At 49.5% G+C, this 26104-nt stretch overlaps 1 protein-coding gene across 6 annotated transcripts in view; it reads right to left on the bottom strand.

The window, feature by feature from the left end:
• The window catches only part of Lef1 (lymphoid enhancer binding factor 1), a 102411-nt gene that overhangs the window by 32914 nt on the left and 43393 nt on the right, over nt 1-26104 (bottom strand). For all 6 annotated transcript variants that reach the window (XM_023710059.1, XM_004626691.3, XM_004626690.2 and 3 more), the window contains exon 4: nt 1241-1373. In XM_023710059.1, coding sequence (XP_023565827.1) covers nt 1241-1373 — 133 coding nt within the window. The remainder of the gene's footprint in view (nt 1-1240; nt 1374-26104) is intronic.

Raw genomic sequence — 26104 nt, 5'->3', positions numbered from 1 at the left:
AAGTCCAAGTGTGCAGTGCAGAGAAGCGACTGTCGTTCTGGTGACAAGCCATCTCAGAGGTGGCCCTGAGGACCTGGGGCCAGAGGTTGGGACGAGCAGGGTACTTTGTCCTTCTACCAGCCCATGTCGGGGCACACTGGGCAAACCTGGACATGCAGCATTCTCAGGCTAGACCTTCTCTACTGGGCTGCCTTCTGCACAGGAAGGAGAAGTGGGCCAGAGAGAATCCCCTCTGCTGTCTTCCATACAGAAAATTTTTTGCCTAGTTCTCCATAACAGTGCTGTTAAGTAACAAAAAGAGTGTAACTTCCAGTAGAACTGAATAACCGGAAGAGCCACAAGTGGCTCCAAGGTAACACCTGAAATGACAGTCTCCTACTGTTTAACTACAAAAACGTCATCACCAATGCTTTGCACACAGTCCCCCTTAGCCAAGGTTCTAACAATACTGAGTGGAAAATTCCAGAAGTAAACACTTTCAGAGGTGTTAAGCTGAGCAGTGATCTGAAGAATTCCAGGCAGCCCCATTCTGCTCCCAAGACACGAATCGCCCATCTGTCCCCACGTGCAGCAGCTGGGGTGCTCAGTAGTGGGCTGCATTAGCTCACCAGCTGACCTCAGCCTGACACTGCTGTGCCAGTGTGAAAGTCACCCTTTCTCTACTTGAAAATGGCCCCAAAGCCCACAGACTCATGCTGGACAATTCAGATACAGGAGGAAAATCATGAAATACTTCCTCCAAGTGGAAAGGTGAAAGTTTGGGCTTAATAAGGAAAGAAGAAAAATATGGTGATGCTACAAAGATCTACAGTACAAAAATTCACTTGTGAAATTCCTAAGGACAGGTAGTTTTTGTCGCAACTCAACTGCTTCATTAGGATGGAAACGTGGACAGGTCCCCTCAGGTGGGGACAGGGACAGGGACAGTGATAGAACAAGCCCTGAGGGTGGCGCTACTGTCCTGCTGAAGGGCACTGCAGCATGCTGGGCTGTTCGTTGCATATACAACACATTGGTTTATACTGTGACGCACAGATTTTCAGACCTGTCACTCTACTATGCTTTTCCTTATGTTTAATCCTGACAGAGAAGAGACAATAAGCTTTCCTGGGTCTGTAAAGCTCCACTATCTGGCGAGCTCCTTTTCTCTGGCACAGCCTACCTTTCAATCTTGGCCACGACCCGGGGCAGAGGTGCCAGAGAGTCCCAACTCACAGGGGCCTGGGCCAGTGCTGCTCACCTTGCTTGGAGTTGACATCGGACCGGATGTGTGGCGGGTGTGAGCCCGGAGAGAAGTGCTCGTCGCTGTAGGTGATGAGGGGTGTGAGGGGGTGCACTGCATGCGAAGGCTGCACCACGGGCACTTTGTTGGACTGTAAAGAAAGCACAAGGTCCATGGTTAGTGGGGTGCCTGGCTCTTGTCACCTCTGTCCCGCAAGGTCACCTTAGAGCAGGGACCAGTCATGAATGTAAGCAAAATCTAGAACCACTCCAGGCTGCACGAATGAGCCATCCCAAGGAGACTCCTGTGTTTTCAGCAAATCTGCCCCAAGTCCATGAATGTCCCCAAGGCCTGCAAGACTCAGGTCAGTCACCCAGGTTCCACAACAGGACTGCATGCACACCTATGCTGGCTTACAAGGCCAGTATTATTACTTAACTTGGAAGCAGGAGACTATAGGCCAATAACACTTTCTAAATATCCAGTTTATCCCTTTGGATTTCATCAGCTTGTAATCTATGATCATTCTGATTATAGATAAAGCTGAAGTCCACACCCTCCCCCCCAGGCACCAAGCAACTCAGTAAACAAGACCCTGGTTAACCTGAAGGGACGATTGTTTTAAAGAAAAACTACCTAATATGTTACTGCTATTGAAAAATGCTACAAGAATGGGTTTAAGTGTGCTAACCACAAAAAAAAAAATCACTTTTTCCTTAAGCAGACTCAACTATGCCACAATGCACACATACTGCAAAAAAAATGCATTATACCCAAGAAATAGAATTTTGTCTGTTAGAGAATAAAGAAGATAAAGGAATTCTATTCTTCCTTCTCAAAGAAAAGAGACCGAACACAATTATGTACAGGTAAAGGTCTGTTCTGATGTTAAACCCAGCTACTAATTACAGCAGTCTCCGGAAGGTCTCATTTGGAAGTGCTTCAGTAACAAGTAAAGTGGGTTTAGGAGGAGGAGGAGAGCATAATGAACTCACTGGTTCGGGCATGCCTTTGCCATAATCGCTTTGAATTAGAGATCTGATGGTACTGTGGTCTACATTGTGATGCACAGCTATATCAGAAATTATTTTAGCTATACCAGCAAATATTCATAGTACAAGAACAGTGCCAACAACACCACACAACCCAAACTGGTTAAAGTATAGGTCCCTGTTGGCAATGGTGGCCACACTTATGCTACATTGTGCGCTGATTTTGACTTGGTGTCTTTTACAAATTGCACGTTGAAGTATGTGGCTCCAAGGGCAAGCTCCCCCATCCAGGACAGTGAGGGGCAACCAGCCCAGGAATATGTCTGTCATCCTTGCTTCACACTATCATTACAACCCCAAGCCAGCAACTTGCAGGGGAAAAGGTAAAAGGAGGGAAAATCACCTTTTTTTGGACAATGACAATTTCCATTCTAGATTTTCTTTACTTTGTAATTATCAGCTCCCCTCTAATGGCCAAACTTGCATTAACTCACAGAGCCCTTGGCATTTTTTAAATTGAGTACCATTATCAAAACCACATGGTATTCTTCCACACACCTCAGCACATGCATGCATATAAATGTGTAAAATGTTAAAAAAAAAAAAAAAACCCCACCATCTTTTAATGCTTTTGCAATGTGAATAATGCACTTTGCCAAATACACAGAACAGGGCCCTGAAACACAAGGTATGAAAATGCTGGAGGAGATGGGGATGGATTGGGGCAGGGGCAGGAGGCTATTGATGTACATTCTTTTTAAAATGGAAAAGAGGCAAGATAGTTTAGAAGGGCTGCTCTGACTTTCATTCTGGGAGTCTCAAGAGAAGCCAACTGCCAAACAGTATACGAAGGCATTTTCTTGAGGTGGCTGTAGGTAAGTGCTGTAGAAATCTTGGGGGACCCACAGCACACCCCCACCCTCTGCATGCCTCCCTCATTTCCTGAGCACCACCCTAAGGAGCCTGCAGTAGCAGGCAGCATTTTAATGCCTGACCTCTCCCTCCAGTCATACAGCTCTGAAGCCGATGCCATGAATTTTTGCTAAATTATGCTATCCTTGCTCTCCTCTTAATTTTACGGTTTTCAACACAGATTTGCTTTCCTGTGGGAAGGAGATAAGAAGCTGAGGATTTTAATTTAAGCCCTGGCCTTGTCTTATATTTTGCAAGATGGATAGCGCAGGCAGTACTAGTAGGTGTGTTAAAGCCAACAAGTATTACGTCCATTTTAGTGGCCAAATAATAAAAGTAATATGAAATCTTGATAACACACGTGGGCAGAATTCTAAGGGTCCTATTTTTGCCTCCTGCTGACTATCTCCGCTGTGAGTATCCATGGAACAGAATGGATCCCGGCTCCACCGCAGACACCTGACACCGTGCCAGACAGCGAAACGCCCCCAGTCCTAGGCAGTGGGCGTCCGATGCCCAAGTCCCTGCCTTTGGTATCACGCCATTCGCACATAGTGTGAGCTCTGCTACCTCAGCTGAATTCTCACACAGTATGGCCACTCTGAATCCCACTCTTCTACAATGTGACGCACAGTTATATGCACAGTGGTGGACCCGTGTGTGCATTTACAAAGCAGCCGAGGTGTCCCAGACACTACTGTAGCATCGATGCCAAACCCAAGCATGAAGGCCTTGTTCTCTTGCAGCTTGCTTCCTGGTATCTAGAAGCTGGGATAGACAGCAAGGGCCAAGTAACGGGGCAAACAGGATGTTTTAAAAATAAAACAAGCCAAATCTAAAAGAGAAAGCATCGAGTATTGTGAAGAAAGTGACCTGGTTGATGGGTGAGGTGGTATAGATCTACACCCACGCCTTCGCATAGTGGCACAGCTGTAAGAAGCCCTAAGCCAAGGAGTCCAGATACTTTCTAAGGGAAGCCGAGAAACAGGGGCGCTGAAGCCAGGGCCCTCGCAGCACTCAGCACCGCTGCCCAGTGACACCACAGAAACAGAGCCCTCTTGACAACTTGCACTGCCACTGCAGGGAGGAGAAAGGAGCCCTAGGCCTCTTACTCCATGCTGGATGCCAGACACCCAGAATCTCCCTTACTGTAAGCAGGTCTCCTGATCCCTCCTCAGAAAGGAAGGGGTGGGGACAGTGGGGCTTTAGTAACAACCAGGGCAGCCACCACTGACAGAGGTGCTGTGTGCTCAGTCTCCGCCCTCGAGACAGCCTTGGGGGTGGGTACTATCATCAGCTCCCTTGCGTGTTGGGGTTGGGCTGGGAGAAGCTCAGTGAGTTTCCCCAGGGCATGGAGCTGACCGCCTGGATGGTCCCCAACCAACACATGTGACATCTGTGAAACACCATGTGGTCTCTGTCCTGACCCAGGGCTCACAGTGGACAAAGAGGGACCTCAGCATGGTGGTTACAGTTGTGGAGACTCAAGGGCTGCCTCTCTGCAGGATGAGGCCATTCTGGGATGTGGCCTGACTGCTGCCCCGTGGGGCCATGCAGGTGACACCATAGCTGATAAAAACCCACAGCGCCTATGGACACCAAGCAGGCACCACTTAGCAGCCTGAGCACAACTCTCACAGCAGCGTTCCCAGAAATGACCCACTTGCACTGGCAGGAGCTGAAGGTGCTGTGAAAGCCCTCAGCCTTGGAGGATGTGGTTCTGGGAAGGGTGGAGGGCAGCTCAGCTTCCTGCTGGGAAGGGGCCCAGGAGCCAGGTCCCCTGCACCCATCCTGCCACCAAGTCAGAGTGCAGGGCGGGCCCGTAAGAGACGCCTCCGGCCCAGTCCTGGGCAGTTGGCATTTATCTCATTCGCGGTGCTCTTGGTAACCACTGAGTACAGACTGAGGATGAGGAACAATTCCACCTCACTGCAGCCCTGCTGTGGCCCTGGGTTCTCTCACTGGACTCCGCAGCTGCCTGGTGCTCGCGAAGCAAAGCTATATCCTCACCCTAGCCACCCTGTGTCCACGCCCCGCACACTCATGTGGACACGTGAATTCTCGCCTCGCTCCACCTTGAAGTCCATGCTCTGCACTGCACACAGCTCCTGTGTAACCAAGCCAAGGGCTTAGGGCAGGTTGCTGTGGCTTTCAGATGTGCGGTGTCCCTGGCTCTGATGCAATCCATGTAACCAGGAGTGCTCCCAGCTCTGCAGAGCAGACTGCAGAGGCTGCCATCCACGCCACTGTCTGGGAAGGGCTCCTTCAGACAGACACAGGGTGCTCTGGGAGGTGGGTCCTTCCATGCACAGCAGCAAGTGGCCCTCTGGGCAGGAACAGTCCTGCCACTGCTAACCAGATCCACTGTCCCACTCCTTTTACCCCACACCCGTGGCGCCTGGCTGCCCTCCGCCTGTCCCAAGCCAACCTGCTCAGTGAGCACGGCCAGCTGCGGCTCCACTGGACAGGAGCACTCGGCCATTCAGAGGTGACTGTCATCACCAAGGGACCCAGAAGGGCCATTGGCAAGGCTGCTTTAGAACAAAGCAAGCCCTGAGCCCTCGCTTCACTCTTTAGTGACAGTGATGGCAAACCTTTCAGAGATGCGTGCCCAGACTTCAAGCCCAAACCCATTTGTTTATCAGTGCAATTAAACCTGCATCTCCCACACTCGGCTGCTAGGGCCACACTGGAGCGACTCAGCTCATGCCGACAACGAGGGCCCTGGGCCCTGGGTGCTTCCCTACTATACAGAGACACCTGAGTTTCTTGGACTCTGTCCTCATCTGCAAAATGGGAAAACATGACTCAGGATAAGGAACAGTGCAAAAAGGAACACCTAACGTGGGTCCTAGCCAGAACATGTGCTTAAGAAACACTAGTGGAATGGATTAAAAAGAGGACACTGACCCAGAAGGTGCATTAGCACATTTTCTTACAGGAGAAGCCCAGAGTATAAATAACATAAAAAGCAAAACAAAAAGGCAGACCACAGGAAGCAGGGAGGTAGGACTTGTGCAGATGGGGAGAGGAGAGGGAGGGGAAACAAAAAGGGCTGAAGGGGATGAGGGTGAGCACCAGCTCCCTGGGGAGAGCAATACAGTCAGTGTACTTGTTCGGTGTTGTGGGCCAACAGCAATAAAAAGTGGGGGAGGAGAAAGACGTCCAACTGATAAACAGAATGCTCCAAAAGCTTGAATCACTCCTTTAAGACACACTAAATTTAAAAAGGTTTCTTTCAGATGAATGTGTCACCGGCTGCCGAGATCCCTCCCTACCTCACATACGTTAAGTCTGTGCCTGGGACCCCAGACCTAGTTCCATTCCTGCAGGCTGTGAGCCCCCCGCCCATCCGACAAGACCTCACCACACTGGGGACCGGAAGCCACTCCAGGAGTCTGCCTGGATCCTTCAGTGCCATGCATGACACATGGCTTTCGGTGGCCTCTTTGTCGTGAGTGGGCCCCACTCTAAGAGCACAAGCAGTCTCCCCTCGTTACTCCTGCAAATCCCTGGAAATCTGAATGAGCTTCTGCCTGTGTGGATTTATCTATCAATACTTATCTGGTTAGAAAATAAGGAGAAAGGGCTGGGGATATAGCTCAGTGGCAAAAGTGCCAGCCTGGCAAGCACAAGGTCCGGAGTTCAATCCCTCATACCTCAACAACAACAACAAAAAGGAGGAACCTGAAAAAAACTGAATTCACTGTAAATGAATCGGGTAAACCTACTACATGTTAACATAAAACTGTATGTCATGAAAAATAACCATTTTCTAAACAAAAAAAAAAAAAAAGAGAGAGAGAGAGAGAAAAACAATGTTATTTCACTTTTTTTATTTTTGCAAATCCTTTTAGAGCCTGCTTACACAAAATGCCAGCAGGGACTCTCACTGTCTTGTCTGACGCTCAAATCCCCTTCGTGATACGTGACCTCAGTCACAATCTACAAAGTCTGTTTCCTGCATGCCGACTTGCGCTGCCAGACAAGGGAGTTACTTCAGTAGCCTGTCCCCCAGCACTGTGGGCACCTCCTCCACTACTCTCCTGAAAGATGGGAGGCAGCTTCCTAACTGCTAGGAGCTGGAATGGCAGTGCTGACCGGGCTGGGCGCCAGCCCTGGGCTTAAGATGGAACGGGGTCCTGAGGGCCTCCTTCTCCTTGCTGACTGTTGGGTGAGGCCCCCAACATCCCTGCCAAGTGGTCTTCTCCCCTTCAAAGCAGCCAGAGCACAGCAAACATCTCGGAGTTTTGAATCACTAATATCCTCTTTTGGAACTAGCATGGTTTCCTCTTTATTTTTGTTTCAGTTTTTTAGACAAGGAGTTATAATGTAGTTCAGTCTGGTCTTGAACTCACTTTGTAGCCAGGCTGGCCTCGAACTGTCAGTGATTGTCCTGTCTCAGCCTCCCGAACGCTGGGATTATAGGTGTATGCCACCACGTCCAGCTTGAATAGGCTGGGGTGGTGGGATGCAGGAGGCAGTTGTGTAAGGGCATATGGTGTGGGCCAGCAGTGTCAGTTAAGACAGACAACACACTTAACCTGTCTGATTTCTTTCTCTTCTTTTCAAGAAGCTACCATGAATTAATCCTTCATAGATAAAGGCAAAGTGCCACTACGAAAGCGACACTTCATTTCTTTTCCAGTTACTCCATGTTCACAGAACATAAGGGTCACACTCCTCACAGGGAGTAGGTCTATGCGCCTGATACAGCTCATTGTTTTGACCCCCCTTCCTCACCCTCCCTCCTCACTCCCCCATCTCTCATCTCCTTACTTGCAGAAGATCCATCTCCCTGTTCATTGTCTATTGTTTATTTTGCTTTTTAATTTATGTATATGCTGCCTTTTTTTTTTTTTTTTTAATGTGTTTGGTACAAGGTCTCACTATGCAGCTTGGACTCACAGTGCTTCTCCCCATTTTCAGCCTCCCCAGACCTGGGATTATAGGTGTGCGCCACCATACCTGGTCTCAGTCCCAGCTCAGTGCACCAGGGGCAGGGCCAGTGAAACACATAGTGTGGGGATCAAACCCTGGTCCTTGCATTTGCCTAACTAGGCGCTTCTTCTGCTGAGCTATCCTGCCAGCCCTTGGGTTTCTTATATAAGAGAAACCACACGACGATATTCCAGCTTGTGTGTCTGGTTTATTTCACGTAGTGTTATGGTCTCGGGTGCACCCATTTTCCTACAAATGACTCATATGTACCCTGCTTTATGGCAGAGAGGTCAGGCTCCACTGCTATAGCTGGACATTCACTCCACTCACACATAAGTTCTGCGGTCTCCCTAGTCGCCCAAGTCTTCTTTTCTCCACAGCATCAGGCTGTAACTTCAAGCATGTGAGCACTCACACTCATCAGAGCTGTGTTCCAGAGAGAAGGACCCAGGGTCAGGCTCAGCGTACCCTCGTGCATGCCTGCTCCTACGCCCGGAGAACTAGGGGGTCAGTGTGCAAGAAACGTTGCACACCTGCAACTGGGGCAGACACCAGGCAGCGTCAGGATCGAGACATATTTATTTTAGAGAAAATGTTTAAAGAGCTTTGGCTTTCTCTCCAACATTAACATCAACACATTAGATTTTGGACAATCCCTTGCCTTTGAGAAAAGTTTCAGAAAGCCCATTTTATATTCAAGTGCAACAATTCTATTAAAGGTTATGCAGAACCTTAAATTAAGCTTCATTTTAACTTAATTATCTGAGCCTGCAGGGTCGACCGAAGAGTCATATAATTGCCTTCCCATTTATTAGTCACTAATCATGCCCCAGATGTGTTATGAAATGGAGATGGCAGAAGGGAAACACATCAAGGAGAGGCAATTAGAGCAGCACAGGTGACCAGAGGTAGAGTCTGGGTGGACAGCTGAGAAACCAGGAGACAGGCACCGAGAACCCACTCCACGCTGGAAGCAACGGCGGGTGCGATCAAACTTCCCTCTCCTTTTCCAAAGAAGGAAACCGAGGCCTGGGAAGTGGAGTTTGCCAAGGTCATACGGGGCTGTCTGCAGTAAAATGAGGCTTAGATACGTATCCCCCCTCTCCAGACAGACTCTTACTGTGGATGCGGGAAAGTGCCCAGCCCGTTGGGAGCCCAGGTGTTTGCAGTAACTGCAGGCTTCACACAGAGAAAGTGAGAAAAAGTCAGGAAGCAAAAGTGACCTCGAATGGTGTGAAGCTGTAACTCATGGCCACCTGACTGATGTCCCAATGCCTGTGCCACACGCCTCAGCCCATGTGCTCCTTAATCCTCCATAGCGAAGACCCTCCTCTGCAAATGAGAATGAACACAGCAAGCTGGACCTGAGGCTTCCTTCCGGTGCTCCAAGTAGGCCAGAGTCACAAACACAGTGACAGCGGCAAAGCCAAGGTGGAGGGGAGGGAATGTGGATGGGGTAGGGGGCAAGAAGGAAGAGCTCGGAGCTGCAGGCGCCCAGGGTCCTGCACGGTGGGCACCATGGGCCCATTTATGGGCAGGGTAGAGGAGCACAGCAAGCCCTGGAGGTGCCCAATGCTTTCTGGATCACAGACTGAAAATCAGAAGGAGGCTGTGAAGCTTTCATGCACAAATACAGCCACAGATTCACAGCTGCGATGCATGCAGAGGAAGACTGAAATGAGGGCCACCATGCCTGCCCCATTCCAAGAGACGTGCTTCAGCCGACCACACAGTGATAAGCCAACATCAACAAGCTGAGCAGGCAATAACAAAACAAATCGGCGGGGTGGGCGGGGGGCAGGCGAGAAGTCGAAAACAATCCTCCCGTGTCCGTATGCAGAGCCCAGAGAGGACAGCATGGTTATCTTTCCCGCAACCAAGGGACAGAGGTCACCGAGGGCACTGGACACCAGGAGGGGACAGAATGCCAGGCAGCCCAGAACCGGGAGCGGGGGAGGCTCAGAAGGTATGGCAGAAGAGGAAGATGGCATGGGCCTCAGGGAAGGAGCCCAGGGGCTCACAGCGCCCAGCCAGGGCCTGCAGTCAGGCTCAGAGGAGCCCATAGCTGGAGGGCCGGGAAGTAGAAGAACGTTTCTGTCTTTTTTTTTTTTTTTAAGAAGTACTCATTTATTTTTTTTTTTTAATTTATTTATTTATTTTGTGTGTGGCCAGTTCAAGCCCACCAGGGGCTGGCTGGCACGTGGTGCTGGAGGATTGAACCGCGGTCCCTTTGCTTTGCTTAGCTTAGCTTGTTCTAAGTAGGTGCTTTAGACCACTGAGCTATCTCACCAGCCCAGAACGTTTCTGTCTTGCAGCCTTAGCCTAGCCAGCCACTTCTACTTGAAGTGAGTAGGGAAAGCAACTGCCTATTTCAGTGTAAATAAAACTGGCTTTTCAGATGGGACGTGAGGTGCACATAGCACACTCCCAGGAAGGCCTTGGGCCAGTCTGGCCCAAGCTAGTGTTCCCAGCTGTATAGATATGATTATGCCCCAAGTATTCTCTGCCTAAAACGAGGTGGCCCCTTAGGGAATTGCTGAATTCTTCCACCTAAGTAGCTGAAGAGCCTTTTGGAAATCAAAAAGGAAAAAGTACAGCAAATACATTATTTTGGGTTCGACTTCCCTCAGTAAGATGAGGGCTAAGAGTATAAATAATTGCTAGCCTAAGTTGATTAGGAGACTCAAATTGCTTCCCAGGATGGTAAGATAAGCGCTGCGAAGCTCCACCATCTGCGCCTAAACAGCGTGGCCATGGGTCACCAGCACTGGAGCCCGGACGTGGCCATGAAACTGACCACGCTGTTGGTGTAAGATTCCCACAAGAATGCGGACACTTAATGTATGAAGAAGACTATTAACGTTCTTCCCCTGGTGACAATGCGGTTACATTTCTGATCAACTACATTAAATAAAACAGCCTAAAAGAGTAAAATCTGAAAGGTACACTGGACAGTGTGAAAGGGAAAGAAACTGTTTGAAGGGAAAAAGCACCTGGGATGATAAAAACGAGAAAAAAGAAAGGAAACAAGAAATATATATGAACATACAAGGACAGCTTGGATAACTGTATTGCTAATTTCTGCTAGTCTATTGAAAACAGAAATTAATGCTTCATTTTTTCTCTTTTTAATTTTTTATAATTTTTGACCAATTCTGCATGCTTACAACAACTAATTTGAAGACAACTAACTATATGCAACATAACAACTATTGCTGAACTCCTATTATTTTTGTTCAGTGAAATCCTGTGTTGTTTCTATTGCTTTTAAAAAAAATTCTCTTAAAAAAAACTCTACCAAAATAACCTTTTATATTTGTCTTTATGTTTTTGATGTAGGTATGAGAAATTTATTCATTTATTTTTTCTCCAATCAGATTGCACTGATACATTTTAAGTACACATACTGATCATCTTCATCACTGAGACTGAGACAATGTTTACATTACAAGTGTGAGCTGGGTGTCACGCATACCTGTAAGGCTAACGCTCAGGAGACCGAGGCAGGATGAGCAGTGCAAGTGTTGGCCTAAGTAGTGAGTTCAAGGCCAGCCTGAACTGCAAAGCAAAACTGTTTCCAAACAAGAAAAAGATATAAATAAATATATCTGACAGGCATTTGTTTCCTGAATTTCACTTCTATCAGGCAGCTATGCTAGCAGCTTAAAACTCCGTAGGTGGGATTCCCAACACACACACACACACACACACACACACACACACACACACACTCTTAGGATTGACTTAAGCAAAAATTAGACATCTAAGGAAAAGTATGGATACAAAAACTGAAGATCAGGAGCCAGGGAGATGGCTCAGTAGAAGAAGAGCTTCCCTGGCAAGCGCAAGGGCCTGAGTTCAATTCCCGGTTCCGCAACAAAACAAAACAAAACCCAACTGAAGACCAGGCTGGGCATGGCGGTACATGCCTTTAGTCCCAGCACTCCAGGAGGCTGCAGTGGGAGGATAGCAAAGTTGAGTGCTGCCTAGGCCACTTAAGGACAACCTGTCTCGCAATAAAGAGAAATCAAACTTAAAAGGGCTGGGGATGTAGCTCCAGGACCAGTGTAAAGGTCCTGGGATAAATCCCTCGTACCCCTCTCCTCTCACCCACATCAGAAAAGTGCAAGAACTAGCGATGTCGAATTGCATTTCAATTCCCATTCTGAAGGCAAAGTCAACAGACTTAACACCAAATATTACAACAAGTAGTGTAAACCCATCACAACTCATCTGCACCTTGAGGAAAAAGCTAACTGGCACCAATCTCACTGGTTGGGGCAACTGGCTCAGTCCACTTGGGCCACTTTTAAACTCACCTACCTCACACCTGCAGCAGCCACGAGGCCCTGCCTCCTCCTTCCTGAGCAACACACGGTCTGGAAGGAAGGCAGAGCTAGGCCTGAGTAAGACAGCATGGCCAGGCCATGCCACTCACAGATACGCTTGTATGAGTCAAGGAAAAAGAACCTTTGGTTTTAGATATAGAAACCAAAATCCTAAAATGAGCTGGAAACTGAGGCTCAGCACATAAACGACCAAACAGATTACACAAGCCAGTTCTTACGTCATTAGCACGGTGTGATCCAACAGCCCTGGGAAGCCGAGCCAGAACACAAAACCTTTGAAAACATTTGCTGTGATGGTATAAAAATAGAAAAAAACAAAATGGAAAGACTTTCAATTCTATTTATAAATCATAAAAAAGAAACTTCCCACCGCCCATGGAAAGCTGGAGTAGAGAGATGACGGTGGCTACTTTCTGCTCATGATGAGGGACACCGTGTGCATGCACACTCAGGGACAGCCCTCTTTGCAGACTTCGTGTGGGTGGGGAGCTTCCCCCAGAAGTCACCTTGCTTTCCCTTCCTTCTCAGGAGAACCGCTGCCAGGCACTGGGCGGATGCGGGGGACCTGATCTGCCTGTCTAGTCTGGAGCCCCCTACGACATGCCCCGTGCCTGAGCTCAGGGAGGCACAGGGAAGCGAGCCCATCCTTACCACAGCTGCTAGCCACATTTTCAGGGAAGCAAAGAACCCATCATTATCATGTTGACAGCTGAGGCTGCTCAGGGAGGGACTGTCCACACCACGGACACAGGCCAACCTGCCAAGTGCCTGTTCCCCCACGTCAGCTGGCCCACACTGGAGTGCCCCCTACTCCCAGGGTAACTACGCTCTGATTTCAGCCCTCTCTCTGCTCCATGAGCAATGGGACCACAACCTGGATCTTCACGTGAAGCTGATGCAGAAAGAGCCACACCATCCAGACAACCTGACTGAGGACCGCTTCCTGCTGACCGGGAGGCGCAGCAGCAACTGCACTAATTACTGTGCCTGGCTCCAGGTCGCTGGCCGGACAGCCCTACCCTTGAGTACCTCACATGAGGAAAAGAGACAGGCACATGCACGGGCATTTTCTTCCTTTCCTTTTTACTCCACAAAGAACAGTGAATGTAGAGAAAAAGTGATGGCATTATTTCAAAAATAGGAATTTCTGAAACAGAAGAAACGACCAGCACACCCACCCAAACAACAGAGGCGATGTCCCATGCCCAGGTTTGCGTGGGTTCCGTGGAGACATAGGTATCAGAGCAGCTGTCCAGGCCTCGCACAGGCAGGCTATGCGTCAGGGAGGGGACAGAGGACAGGCCGTGGTTCCAGCAAGTTCCCCTGAGAAACAGACTCTTCCTGCAGAAGACACAGGTCAGCTCAGGGCGTTCTGGAACTGGCAGAAGGACAGGGCCGCCCCAGGCTGGGCGGGAGCACCCTCTTGAGCTTCCGTACCAAGGTATGGTGGGAGGGCAGTGTGGGACTGGACTCTGCCTGGGGACCCAAGTGCCCTCCACGAGCTGCCTGTGGTCTGCCATGAGGGATTTTGCCTTTCTGTCTCAGGTTCTCCACGAGAGGAGCTGCACCAAGGTCAAGTCGATTGGGCACTGAGAAGTACTGCAGGTGGTAGAGCAGGGTGCAGAGCCGGGGGCACCTTGGCAGGCAGTAACGAGTCATCAGGCACCTGCTCCCCAGGCGCTCTCCCTGCAGGCCGGTGGCACACACGGCTTCCGGGAGCACCCAGCCAGTCATGCCTGGGAATGTACTGAAATAGCTGTCCCGCCCGAGAGTCCTCCTGAGCCCAGGCTTCACGATCCACTGACTCACTGCCTAGAGGAGACTGTGGTGCCCTTATGGAGACCTTCCTGTTGGGCAGCCTGTTCCTTCTCTGCTACCTTTCCAGAATCCTTTTAATATTTTATTTTGAATAGGATCTGGCTGAGTTGCCAAGTTGTCTGGGCTGGGCTTGAGCTGTGACTGCCCTGCCTCAGCCACCTAGAGTGAGTGCTGACACAGGAATGGTGTTTCAGCGGATGCTTGCTGAGCTCATCCAGGAAGGGGGAAAAGTATAAAAGCAGAGGGACCCAGACACACGGACATGACACAAACAGGGCAGGTAGCGAGGAAGGGAAAGAGAAGGGCAGGAGACAAGACTGCAACCACTGGGAGGCTGTGACTGCAAGCGAAGGGTGGCTGCCATCAGCAACGCTAAGCTGTGAGCTCCGGTCCTGCAGCACCCAGTACTAAGCTCACTGCTTTGGCGAAGGGCAGTGAGCCACTCAACAGTGCCAAGTTCCAGCTTGCGCACCGAGCACCCAAGAAATGATGAGCACTGGGACTAAGTATTCACATCAAAATGCATCAAGCACCACAAGTGGCCAGTGTCAAGGCAGCCACGAACAAGGGACGAGGACTCCATGGCCATGATGGCATGTGTGGGAAGGGAGAGGGACGGAGGGAGGAAGGCAAAAGGGAGAACTGTGGGCCGTGAACAGTGACCCACCTACTGGAAGCACTCACCCTGCCCACATGCAAGCCACACCAGTAATCCCAGCGCTGGAGGCTGAGGCGGGAGGGTCTGAGGGTGTGGCTCGGCATGGAGCAGCCACCAGTGCCAGTGGTGCAGACAGACCCAAGACACCAGCCTCAAGCGTCCCTCGGATGGGGGAGCTGACATTCCACAACCCTGAGCCCCCAAACCTGCAGGGTACAGACAAGGGGTCCTACACATGGTAGCGGCAGACGAGAGGCTTGCCCTTGCCTTGGCCTCTCTTCATTTGAAGAGGACATGCAAGGTGGCTTTCTCTACCTAGAAAGACACCACCAGGGGAACACTTGCTTCTTTGGGAAGAAACCCAGGACAGAGCCTTAGCAAAACCTGCCGAATTTACCTCTTCTTCCGTGTTGTTTTTGTTGTTGTTCTTGTTGTTGTTGTTTGTTTGTTCTGTTAATATGGGGGTCTCAGTATGCAGCCCAAACTTGTAGTGATCCTCCTGTCTCAGCCTTCCCAGCGCTGGGATTACAGGCATGCACCACCACACAGGGTTTTGGGGCTGGCACAGCATGTGATACCAGGGATAGAATTCACATCCTTGCTCTGGCCCAGCAGGTCCTTGGACCACTATCTCCCCAGGCCCACCTTCATTTTCAAAACAGTATTTTGGGTGCCTGATCTGAGCTGCATCTCACCAGCCCTCTGTAAGGAAGGTGTCAGTGCCAACCCCCAGATTTCAGAGACAAACAAGAAAACTTGAAAAGCGCCAACACATGTAACACAGAAAAGAGCCAGGCACTGGCCTGTCTGCTTTTGACCTGCACCCAGGGGGCCAGGCTGTGATTCTCAGGCAATGGGCTGGTCACGGAACCTCTGCCTCTCCGATGCAGCCACCGCCTGTTTCTACCTCAGAAAGGTCTCATTTGAACACTCCAAGGGCAGAGCGCTACTCAGCAGGTTCTCCACACGCCAGAGAGCCCCAAGTCATACAGGTGGGCAGGAGGTCATGAGCCACCTTGCGTGTCTAGGAGATCCCCATCCCAGGACCAGGAAGCATCCTTCCAGAGGCTCCTGACCGTCCTACCTTCCCCTGACCTTCCCAGTGCGTGCTGACAACAGTGCCTCTCCAGCTGCAGCTCCTCCACCTAATGACGGTATCCAAGGTATCCTGCCCACCTTGACTGCACACCTGCCCATGCAGCGTAACTCGGTCAGAATTACACAAAGACTATAAGGAGGCCAGGTGTGGTGGCGTGTGCCTGTACCCCAGCATCAGGAGGACAGCTATGAGTTCAAGGCCAGCCTCAACTATTAGGGAGACTTTTTCAAAAACAAAAAAAGAATCTATAGGAATTCATTTTCTCCATCCAGTTTCAATCTGTAAATTTAGAGATTCTGTAAGTCAGTGTAAATGACATTTCTTAGTGGTACCCAAGATTGAACCCAGGGCCTTACACACACTAGGCAAGAAGTATCCTAAACGCTCATGCCTACTGCTGGCTCTTCTTTTAACACAACTAAAATAGTTATGCTTTTCAACTGCACTGAAGATAACAATGTGTAATATAAGGGTCATGCTTGGAATGCCTGTCATTTTGGTCTTCTAAATATGTACTGCTTGTCATGACATACCAATGACTGCCATACTGTCTCTGAGGTAAATGTTTGCTAAAAAAAAAAAAAAGATAATAAATGAAAACAAGAGGTGAGGAAAAAAATGTCATAGGACTGTCCTGCTACAATGCTATATATGGTTAGATTTCTAAATTTCTGTGTAAAAACATGTAATTGTTTATTCCTATTTTTAAAATTTTTTCATTTTTTCTTCACATTCTGTAGAGATTTAAAATTTAACATATCAATACTTGATGGAAAATACCTATTCCATGCTATGTCTAAGATGTTTGATATTCAGACAGATAATGAGATTAGCTCAACTGCCTATGTTATAGGGTAATAATATCAATAAGCTTCTATTCTGGAGGGTTAACAACCTAAGTTTGCAAACCAAAATTAGAGAAAAAGAAGGGCTGCAAGGACAGCCAACATTTTGGCTCTAGCCTTTCAAGGTCAGTGAAGACTCAGGACATAGGAGAACCTATACTGTAACATCCTGTAACTCAGTTATGGCCCAAATTTACTGATCAAGGAGATTATGGGGCCACAGAGGAAAGTGATCGATGATGCAGAGTATGCCTAAGGAGAGTCACATGGGGAGAAGACATTCTCTCAGGCTTTCACAGAGAGCAAATTGGTCAAGCAATGGCTGTGACTCATCCACATGGCTGACACTGACAAAGGATCTGCAAACTGTGGTACAGGGTTTCAGGATAAATCCTGAGGGGATATGACTGACTCTGGCAGATACAAAAGTTACATTTCTTATTATATAAGTCTTGCTCTTTCTTGGTCTTACCCATCCAGCAGAAAAGTATGAAAATGAAGTATAAAAAGTAAAGCCATATTAATATGCTGAGCTGTAAAAGGCTCAAGTCAAAAACTTCTGACATTGCTAGTCCTATGGATGACCCACTACTATTATGGACTACTGGACTATATTGGATTATCTTGATGAATTCATGTACCTACAATATTTAAATGGCAATGGAATACCCATATCTGACAAAACTAAACAAAAAAAGAAGATACAAATGAAGGACCATTTTTCATTTGTATATACAAAATAGTTAGGTACAGCTACTTTCTCTAAGTCAATGAGTAGAAAGATTTGTACTAATAGTGTTTGGTCAGGATATCATGTCTGCATCTTGTACTATGAATAACAACTACGAAGACAACAATATACAATGTATTAATTATTGAAACTGTCCTACTAATCGGTTTTGAAACTGTCTCATTGCTATTTGTTTCACAATAAAATAAAAAAAGTTATGCTTTTATGTTTTAAACAGGTATTTTTCTCCTCCTCTGCTTACTAATTTAGTTGTGTTTTTCTCTAACCAAATGTATTAACTTGTTTCACCAACTGAATTATCTTTTCCTCTACCACTTATTACTAATTTGAGTATATTTTCTCCAGCCGGGTATATTAATTTGTTTAGCTCTCCTCCTCTTTATTTTTTAAAACTAGTTGACAATTAAAGCTTTTTTTGGGGGGAGGGGGCCTGCCCACTAGCTCAGCTGTTTAAATGATTGCTTAAACAAAGCAGTCAGGCTCAGAATCTGTGGTTCGATCCCCAGACCCTCAAGCCTTGCCAGACCTGCCCTAAAGGCATCCTAAGCCACCACCCTCACCCCTCCCCCGCAAAAAAAAAAATCCTTCTGAACTTTTGGGGCTAGGGAGATGACTCAGTAGAATAAACACTTACTTGGCAAGCGCAAGGGCCTGAGTTCAATCCCTGGTTCCACCAAAAATAAATAAATAAATAATAAAATAAAACTTTAGAAATATTCAAAAGAACAGGAAAGGTCTGGCAGTTCCTCAAAAAGCTAACCACAGAATTACAAAATGGGTCCACTATTCTGCTCCTAAGATTCAGAAGAAGCGAATATGCTCATTCCTACAAACACAAATGTCCGTGGCAGCATTACTCATAAGAGTGGAAGCAACCTTCCGAGGAAGGACTAACTGTAGTCTGCGCAACGGAACATTAGTCAATCTTGAAAAGGGCTGAAGGGCTGAAAGACAACAAAGACATCTGGGTATATTATGCTGAGTGAAATAAATCAGACATAACAGGCCACACAATATATAATTCCAGTCACGAGAAAATGTGAAATGTCCTCAATGGGCAAATCCTCAAAGACTGAGCAGAAGGGTTTGGTTCCCCAAGGCTAAGTGAAGGGAGAAACTGGGACAGATCTATACAAAGTCTCTTTTCGGAGCGATGAATGTTTTGAAATAAGGTGGTAAAAGTTGCACAACATAGTAAATATACTAGCAACCACTTAATTGCATGTTCTGCATGAACTTAGATTCTAGGAACTATGTCTGAGTTAAAACAAGTCTAACAGAAGAAGAATGGACTTGGACTAAGTGGAGGGTAATTCTTTTCTACACATGAAGCAAATGTGAGTGGATTCTACTATGTGTAACGCCGGGTCCCCACACCTCACACTGTCACAGCGGGGACCCCAGAGAGCTCAGCATTGGCAGCTGGAGTTACACAGGCGTAGGGCAGGGCTCAGCCAGGCTGATACACCACATATGCATGTTCAGGGTGAGGAGAACACCCACAGCACTACACAAGGGCCACCCAGTGGTGCTGCTCACAACCACACATGCACAGGCCCCTCCTGGGCATCCCAGCAGTGATTCCACAAGGGCATCGTACCATCCTTCTGGTCCCACAAGGGACAGGTGGAATTGGGTGTGCAGCACCTTGGTGATCTTCTCCTACCCTGACACAGGGCCACGGGATTTTTGCAGACCTCCTGGGACCCCACCCTGCCTCTTGGCTGCCCTGTGTGATACATGCCAGTAGGGGTCAGCCCCTGCAGACTACACCCAGCCAGGCTACAGCCTCATCAGTCATGGGAATCAAACACGATCAGCTGCTAGCTTGGTACTATGGCATGTGTTTTGTCCAATGTTTAAAAATACAGCCTGCTCCCTTCCCGTCCCCTCCCCTCCCCTCCCCTCCCCTCCCCTCCCCTTCTTCTTCCCTTCCCTTCCCCTTCCTTCCTTCCTTCCTTCCTTCCTTCCTTCCTTCCTTCCCCTCTTTCATGTTTTGGTACCAGGGATGAAACTCAGACAGGCGCTTATGTCACTGAGCCATCTCCCTAGCCCTAAAACTACAGCACTTTCTGAAACAGAAATGTATAGGAAGAATCATCCACCTCATGAGAAGACAGCAGAAAGGCTAGTTAGGGGACAATACCTTCTGACTTCTCATATCTCCACTCCTCCGTGCGCTACATGCCTAACTTCCACAGCAACATGAATGGAGGCCAGTGGCATGTGAGGTCTCCTCTCTCTCCCAGAGTGGCTCTGGCTGCAAGTTGCTGTGGGGCTCAGAGGTGCGACATGGGTCAGAGGTGTGACATGGGTCATCCACAGAGGGGACAGCAGCCACAGTCTGGGCATGTGGGATGCTGGAGCCAGCAGGGGCCCTCCCTATGCTATGGGTGAAGACACTCTACAAACCAGAGACCTGCCGAGGAAAGCACGCTGGCAGCAACACCCCACCTAGACCCCTCTGCTCAGCACCTCAAACACTGAACCAGGTCTTCCTGGAAGGGCTGAGGGCAGGGCCACACTTGTCACCATCCCCAAGGCCCTGAGCTGGACAGGGGACCCCATGCTCACAACACAGGGCACAGCCTGGTCACAGGGAGTCACAGGTGGAGGAGGTGGATGAGGGGGAGGGCGATGTATGCCAGCCACCGGTGCAGGAAGAGGAGCCACAGTGGTGACAGTGGCTGTTGTGTGGGCGAGGGAGGAGTCGGAGGATGCCTGCGAGGACGGCAGAGAAGACAGGCAGCCCAGGCACATCCTGGCCTGGGGTCCTCAATTTTAAAAAAAGGACTTGCATGCAGCCACTGGGCTGCACAGTAGCAAAGGCAGTGCTGGGTGCGAGTCTACATTCTATGTCTCCTTGAACTCCAAAATGTTACCTAGCCCAGAAGTTTCAGAGGTCCAGGGCGGAAATACGAATATTTCCAAAACTCAAGCAAGTGTACAAAAAAATAAGAAAAAGTGATACTAAATGATCATCTCAAACACATAGCAGTGCAATTCACAATAGCTGGCTCTCGGCAGCAGCCTATACATCCAACAACAGAGGAACAGACACAGAGAACGTGGCATTTACACACAATAGAGCGCTCCTGCCATGGAGGACAAACTTGAGTCACCTGTAGGGGAAAGGATGACATCAGGGCCACAGTATAAGTGAAATACATCCGACTCATAAACGGAAATACAGCATGGTTTCTCTTGTATGAGAAACTCAAAGGAAAGAGCAAAGTAAAAGACATAGAAGTAGGCAGAGAGAGCTCTCAAATTGGGAAGGAGCCAAGAAATGGAGGGAGGGAGATACAGAGGGAAAGGAAGTGAAAGGGAATGAAGGTGTCTCGCTATAGCCAGATCCACACGGGAATGGCAGCACTGCGCACTGCAAGCACGGGGAATAAGATGAACAAACAGGTTAAAAACCAGCGTGCCAAGGAGGGGAGTCTATGCGCACCGCCACTGCTCCTTGCTTTGAGTGCGCAGGTGAGAAAGCCCCTGAGTACAGGAGGCAGAGAGGCAGAGAGGCCGGGAAACCAAGAGAGGGAGGACACAGCCGTATCACCCTGCCCACCAGCACTCGAGCCCACCAGCAGAAGCACAAGAAGCCCTTGGCCCTCACAGGCTCGAGGATGACAGGACCCGCTGGCCTCTGGTGTGGGGAACTGGGCCTGGAGCAGGTGTCCTGCCCCTCGCGACAGCCATCCGAAGGGCGAGGTGAGGCACAGTCAGGGCATAGGAGGGGAAGGACTCCTTTCTGAAGATCACGCAGATTTAGCTGAGCTGGTTATAGGGACAAAAGAGCTTTCACACCAAGCCTCCCTGCAAAGAGGGCCACAGCATCAACTCGTGGGGCTACGGTCAATTCTGATCTCACGTGCTTTGCTATGCTTGCAAATGTGCTACCTAGAATGTTACGCATCACCCTCCTTCAGATCAGAAAGGTTTTGTTTTATAAAAAGGTCAGAAAGAGTGCTGCCTGAGCTCTTCTCAATAAAGGATCTGTACACTTTGAGATTTATTTTGGATGCTGCTGCAGTTAAGACTCAGGAAAATGTTTCTCCTTCCTGACACATGCCGTGAGCATGCTCACTGTGTCATCCTCAGAACCCTACCCCTGAGGGAGAAGGGCAGGCTGTCATCACCACTGCCCAACTCTGGGTCCTGGGCCAGCTTCATGGCCTCTCAGCCACTGTCCCTGGTACTTAGAAGAGGACAAGATGTACCTGCAGGGACAAGGAGGACAAGCAGTTCTCACAGTGGGAGCAGGAGCTTTTGGTAAGCACAAGATGGGCATCTCAGCACTAGAGAAGGCTGGTGAGAAACAGGTTTCTGGGGAGGAATGGACAATAATTTAGAGTAGGAGGGAGAGGGGAAGAAGGCAAAGGCAAGAGGAGGAGGGGGAGGGCAAGGGGAGGCAGAGGTTATGATGTCCACCCCAGTTGCGAGTGTGACTGTTGGCCCACATTCTGATAGCTGAGCAGACCCTAGCACCCAGCCCTCGGTCCCTCAGTGGCCAAAGAGCCTGCAGGCTAAGGTTCTGTCCCAGCAGCCTGAGCTTCTGATGTAGACTTCAGGTGCCCTGCAAGGACAACTGCATCCAGCCAAGACCCCATGCACTAAGGACACCATCTTCCGAGTCATTTCCTTATCTGCATGTGGCTGTCAGAGCCCCCTTTCTCACTCTTCTAGGTCTGACTCACCCACTGTAAGGCTTTCTCCTTGCCACTCTTGCTCCAGAGAGCTGCACCCTGGTCCTGGATTCACTTTTCCTGTCCACACCTCGGCAGGTCCTGGGCAAACACTGTGCAGCCTAGCGAGTACAGAATAAATTACACTACAACGGGGAGCCTCTTGAAAGGGACACCTGCATCACATAAGACCTCCTCCACAGACCCCCAGCCAGGACCTCACTCAGGCCACATGGCAAATAGGGTCCCTGCAGAACAGGGTCAGACCCCTGCCCCCTCTGCCCCTGCTTCCAAGGTGAGATGGACAGTTAAGCAGGAGGCTCTCAACACACACCCACTCACAAACCAGCCCTTCCTGCCTCGGAGCAAGTCGTTCCTCTCCTCCCTCGCACTTCACCCCTCGTAGCCCTACTAATTACGCCAGAGGAATCTGGAGTACAGATCTCAGGAGCAATTAGAGTTGTTGTCTGCTACCAGAAAGCAGGGTGGAGTGTGAGCAGATGGCCGGCTGGGCAGGTCTTCCCTGCAGCCTGGGATGCGTGAGGACTTAGCCTTTCTGCCCAGAGATGCAGCTGGGTTAACAAGAGCTTGGTAGCCAAAGGGTAGGTAGCCTGTTAGATCTGCTGGAAACCACTCGACTGCTGCCAGCAAGCCACCTGTGGGCACATCTGAGCCAGCACCCAAGAGGAGGAACTGATGAAACAAGAAGCAAAAGAGAAACCTACTCTCAGAAGGCAGGCTGCACAAAGCCTCTGAGATTGAGCTCAAGCATTTTCTTGGAGCTTGATTGGTGTCCATTGTTTTTTGAGACAGGTCAAGCTGGCCTCCAACTTGAGGGGATCCTCCTGCCCTAGCCTCCTGAGTGCTGGGCTTAGAAGCACACACCACTATGGGCAGCTCTTGATTTACATCCATTTTTAACAAATAAAAGTTAAACACTAGCTACTGACTTGTTGGACACTGCAATCATCTAGAAAGAACTGTAAAGCTGAAGAGGGGACCAGCTGCTTTCCAGGTGGCCACTACGAGCTCCGGAGCCGGACTGTCTGGGTCTGGATCCCACCTGTGCTGCTTTCAGCTGAGCAGCCTCTGGCCAGTCAGCCCAGAGCAGCGCCCAGTCTCGTCTCTGCACTTGGGAGATGGCAGGGCGGGCTGGAGCAGCTTCACAGGACTCTGGGGAGCTTGTGTTCACCTTTGCAAACCACTTACAATTGTGCCTGACACCTGCGGAGTGCGATTAAGTGTTTAAAATGAAGATTCTTGAGATGCTGAGTACCCAAGGCCATGAACGACATCAGGTTTTATAAGTCCTGACTCAAGTACAGTTAAATCTAGGAAAAAAGAACCAACATTCCGGGCCCTAAACACTAAGTCACTACCCAAGGGCTCTGACCATGGACCCCCTGTTTGCAACCCTGGAGAAATCCTCTTTGCACCAAGTGGCAGGCTCTGGCGTGGGGGGTCCCCATGCTCCAGACCCACACACACCCAGCTGTCACATCCCATAATTCACCGAAGTCCCCACTGGGGAACCCAGATTTATTTGAAGCTCACTGGGGCCTCACCAATACAAATTACTTTCTCCCAGTATTTCAAGCAATTATCACTTTTAAAGTCCGCGGGGGCAGGTGCGAAGAGAAGGTAATGAGGATTAGGAGAGAGCTGCTCATCCTCAACTCTCCAGCCCGGAGGGAGGGCGGGTGACATCTCAGGCTGAACAGTTCTCCAGGTAGAAAATGAGCGTCCCCAGCACAACGTTAAATTATGAAGTCTTTTAGTCTTTATCGCTTTGCATAAAGCCACAGAGGGGTCACGATGTATTACAGTCAGTTCCTTATTGGCATACTTTTCACTTTCTAGAGTTAACATGTTTCCTTGTTGTATTCTCATTTCTCTGATCAGAATTCCTCGCAAGCATCCTGCACTTCTTATGATTTATAGACACTTGCTATTTCTACAATGTAATAGCTTCCATCTGCCCCTGCAGATAAACCACCTGTCTGTTGCGGAAAGCGCTGTAAACAGGAGGACTGTAATTGCTGTTTTGAGAACAAACTTCTTATTGATATAAAAAAAAAAAACAATAAAAATGAGGGGTTTTCCCCTCAGTCCACAGACAGGCATAGCAGCCTTACCTGATCACCCTCCTCGGGGGAAGCAGCCTGCTGCCCACACTGCTCCAGCACAAGGGCGCCCCATCTGTACCCTGCTTCCTTCACAACCTCATTGGGTCACCAACCCTGCTTCCTCAGCTCCAAAGTGGAGATAATGCCAGTCAGCTTTGGGTGGCTTGGGGAGGACTCAGGCAGCCCAGAACTCACAACCCCAGCGTCCACTCTGGACATATCTATGCATGGTGGCCCTTCCTCGTACGGCGAACCTCGGTGGCTGCCAGGGCTGTGTCAGCTCCCCACCTCCCCAGACTCTGGGTCACAACTTGTATGGATACATCTCAGTGAAAATGAGCTTCAGTTACAGGGGGAAAGTTGGGGAAAGTTGGCCCATCCTTGCACATGCTGAACTACCCAGCCATGGGTGACACTGGACAGGTATAGTAATTTCCTCGAAGTTCTTCGTAGCAAAGGGCCAGTTGACTCCCATATCCACAGAGCATGCCACTCAGCTGCTCGTCGTGATGGTCTGGGCAGACTCTGACTTCTGCCTTGAGTTGGACCTGTGGCCAACGTGGCCTCGCCGTCTTCTGTCCCACCAGGCTTTCCCTAGTATCTAAAGCTCTGCTGACTTTCCAGAGCTGTGTGTTTATCCCAATGCCCAGCACAGGGCTGTGGCTAATTGTTTTGAAAGTAACAGCTGCTGAGCACAGCCAGGGACCCACAGTGTACTGTGCAGTGACAAAGCCATCTTGCAGCTCCAAGGCAACCCGTGGTCCTGCCCTAGGACAGCAGGAAAGACTAGTGCTGGCTGCCTGGGGAGTCTTTCCCTTTTTAAAGACAGGGTTCTCAATGTTTCAGGCCAGTCTTAACTCACAGCAACCCTCCTGCCTCAGTCTCTCGGTGCTGGGATTACAGGCGTGCATCATCACATCTGGCCCTAGAGAGAAAAGTGCCACATAGGTTTAGTCCTGGGCCTCCAGTATTCATCTGGAAGTCAGAGATCTGCTGTCTGCTCAGACAGTTGGGTCTCATGTGGGAGAGGACCACACTCCAGGTAAGGGCTGAGGGGTGCAGGGGCAGGTGCAGGTCCAGCCAGCTGTGTGCAGGGGAGCTCAGCTGTGCCACACCCACACACACAGAGGTGGAGGAGGAGGCCATGCTGGGCACCCACACAGTCAGCTCACCTGAACATCCTGTTTGGGCCACAGATCAGAGTTGCAAGCCCAGGTCTGTGCCTCGAGCAGCCACAGTTCCCAGTATCAGGCCTCTGCACCTGCTCCTCAGGGAGCCCCATGGCACCTCCCTGTTCTCTTTCAAGCCAAGATGGGCACACACTGCCAGCAGTGACCATGGCAGGAACAGAGAGGAGAGTGTGGAGGAGTCTCCACTGCCTGCCACCCGGGTCAGCACAGAATAGTGGTCATCTGGGCACAAGAGGGGCAGAGCCTGGGCAAGGCTGCTCTGTTTCCCTTTCAGCTTTGAGCCTTCAGCCCCAACATTAGGCTTATGAAAACAAACACTGTGAAGGTAAACGACACAGCCAGGGAGCAGGCTCAAAGCTGTCTGGATTTCTTTTATTACACTGGAACAGGTGAGAATCTTCACAAGATTCAATTCCTCAAGATACTTGGTGCATTTCATCAAGGACCTTGGTTCAGTTCCCTATAGCCCATGCCAAGCCAACCTCAGGTGCCGAGAGGGCCACTGAAACCAGG

This window comes from Octodon degus, unplaced genomic scaffold (assembly GCF_000260255.1).
Source record: "Octodon degus isolate 3935 unplaced genomic scaffold, OctDeg1.0 scaffold00016, whole genome shotgun sequence".
NCBI classification, from domain to species: Eukaryota; Metazoa; Chordata; class Mammalia; order Rodentia; family Octodontidae; genus Octodon; species Octodon degus.
The sequence above is the reverse complement of the archived record's forward strand: the minus strand, read 5'-3'. Positions and strand labels throughout refer to the sequence as shown.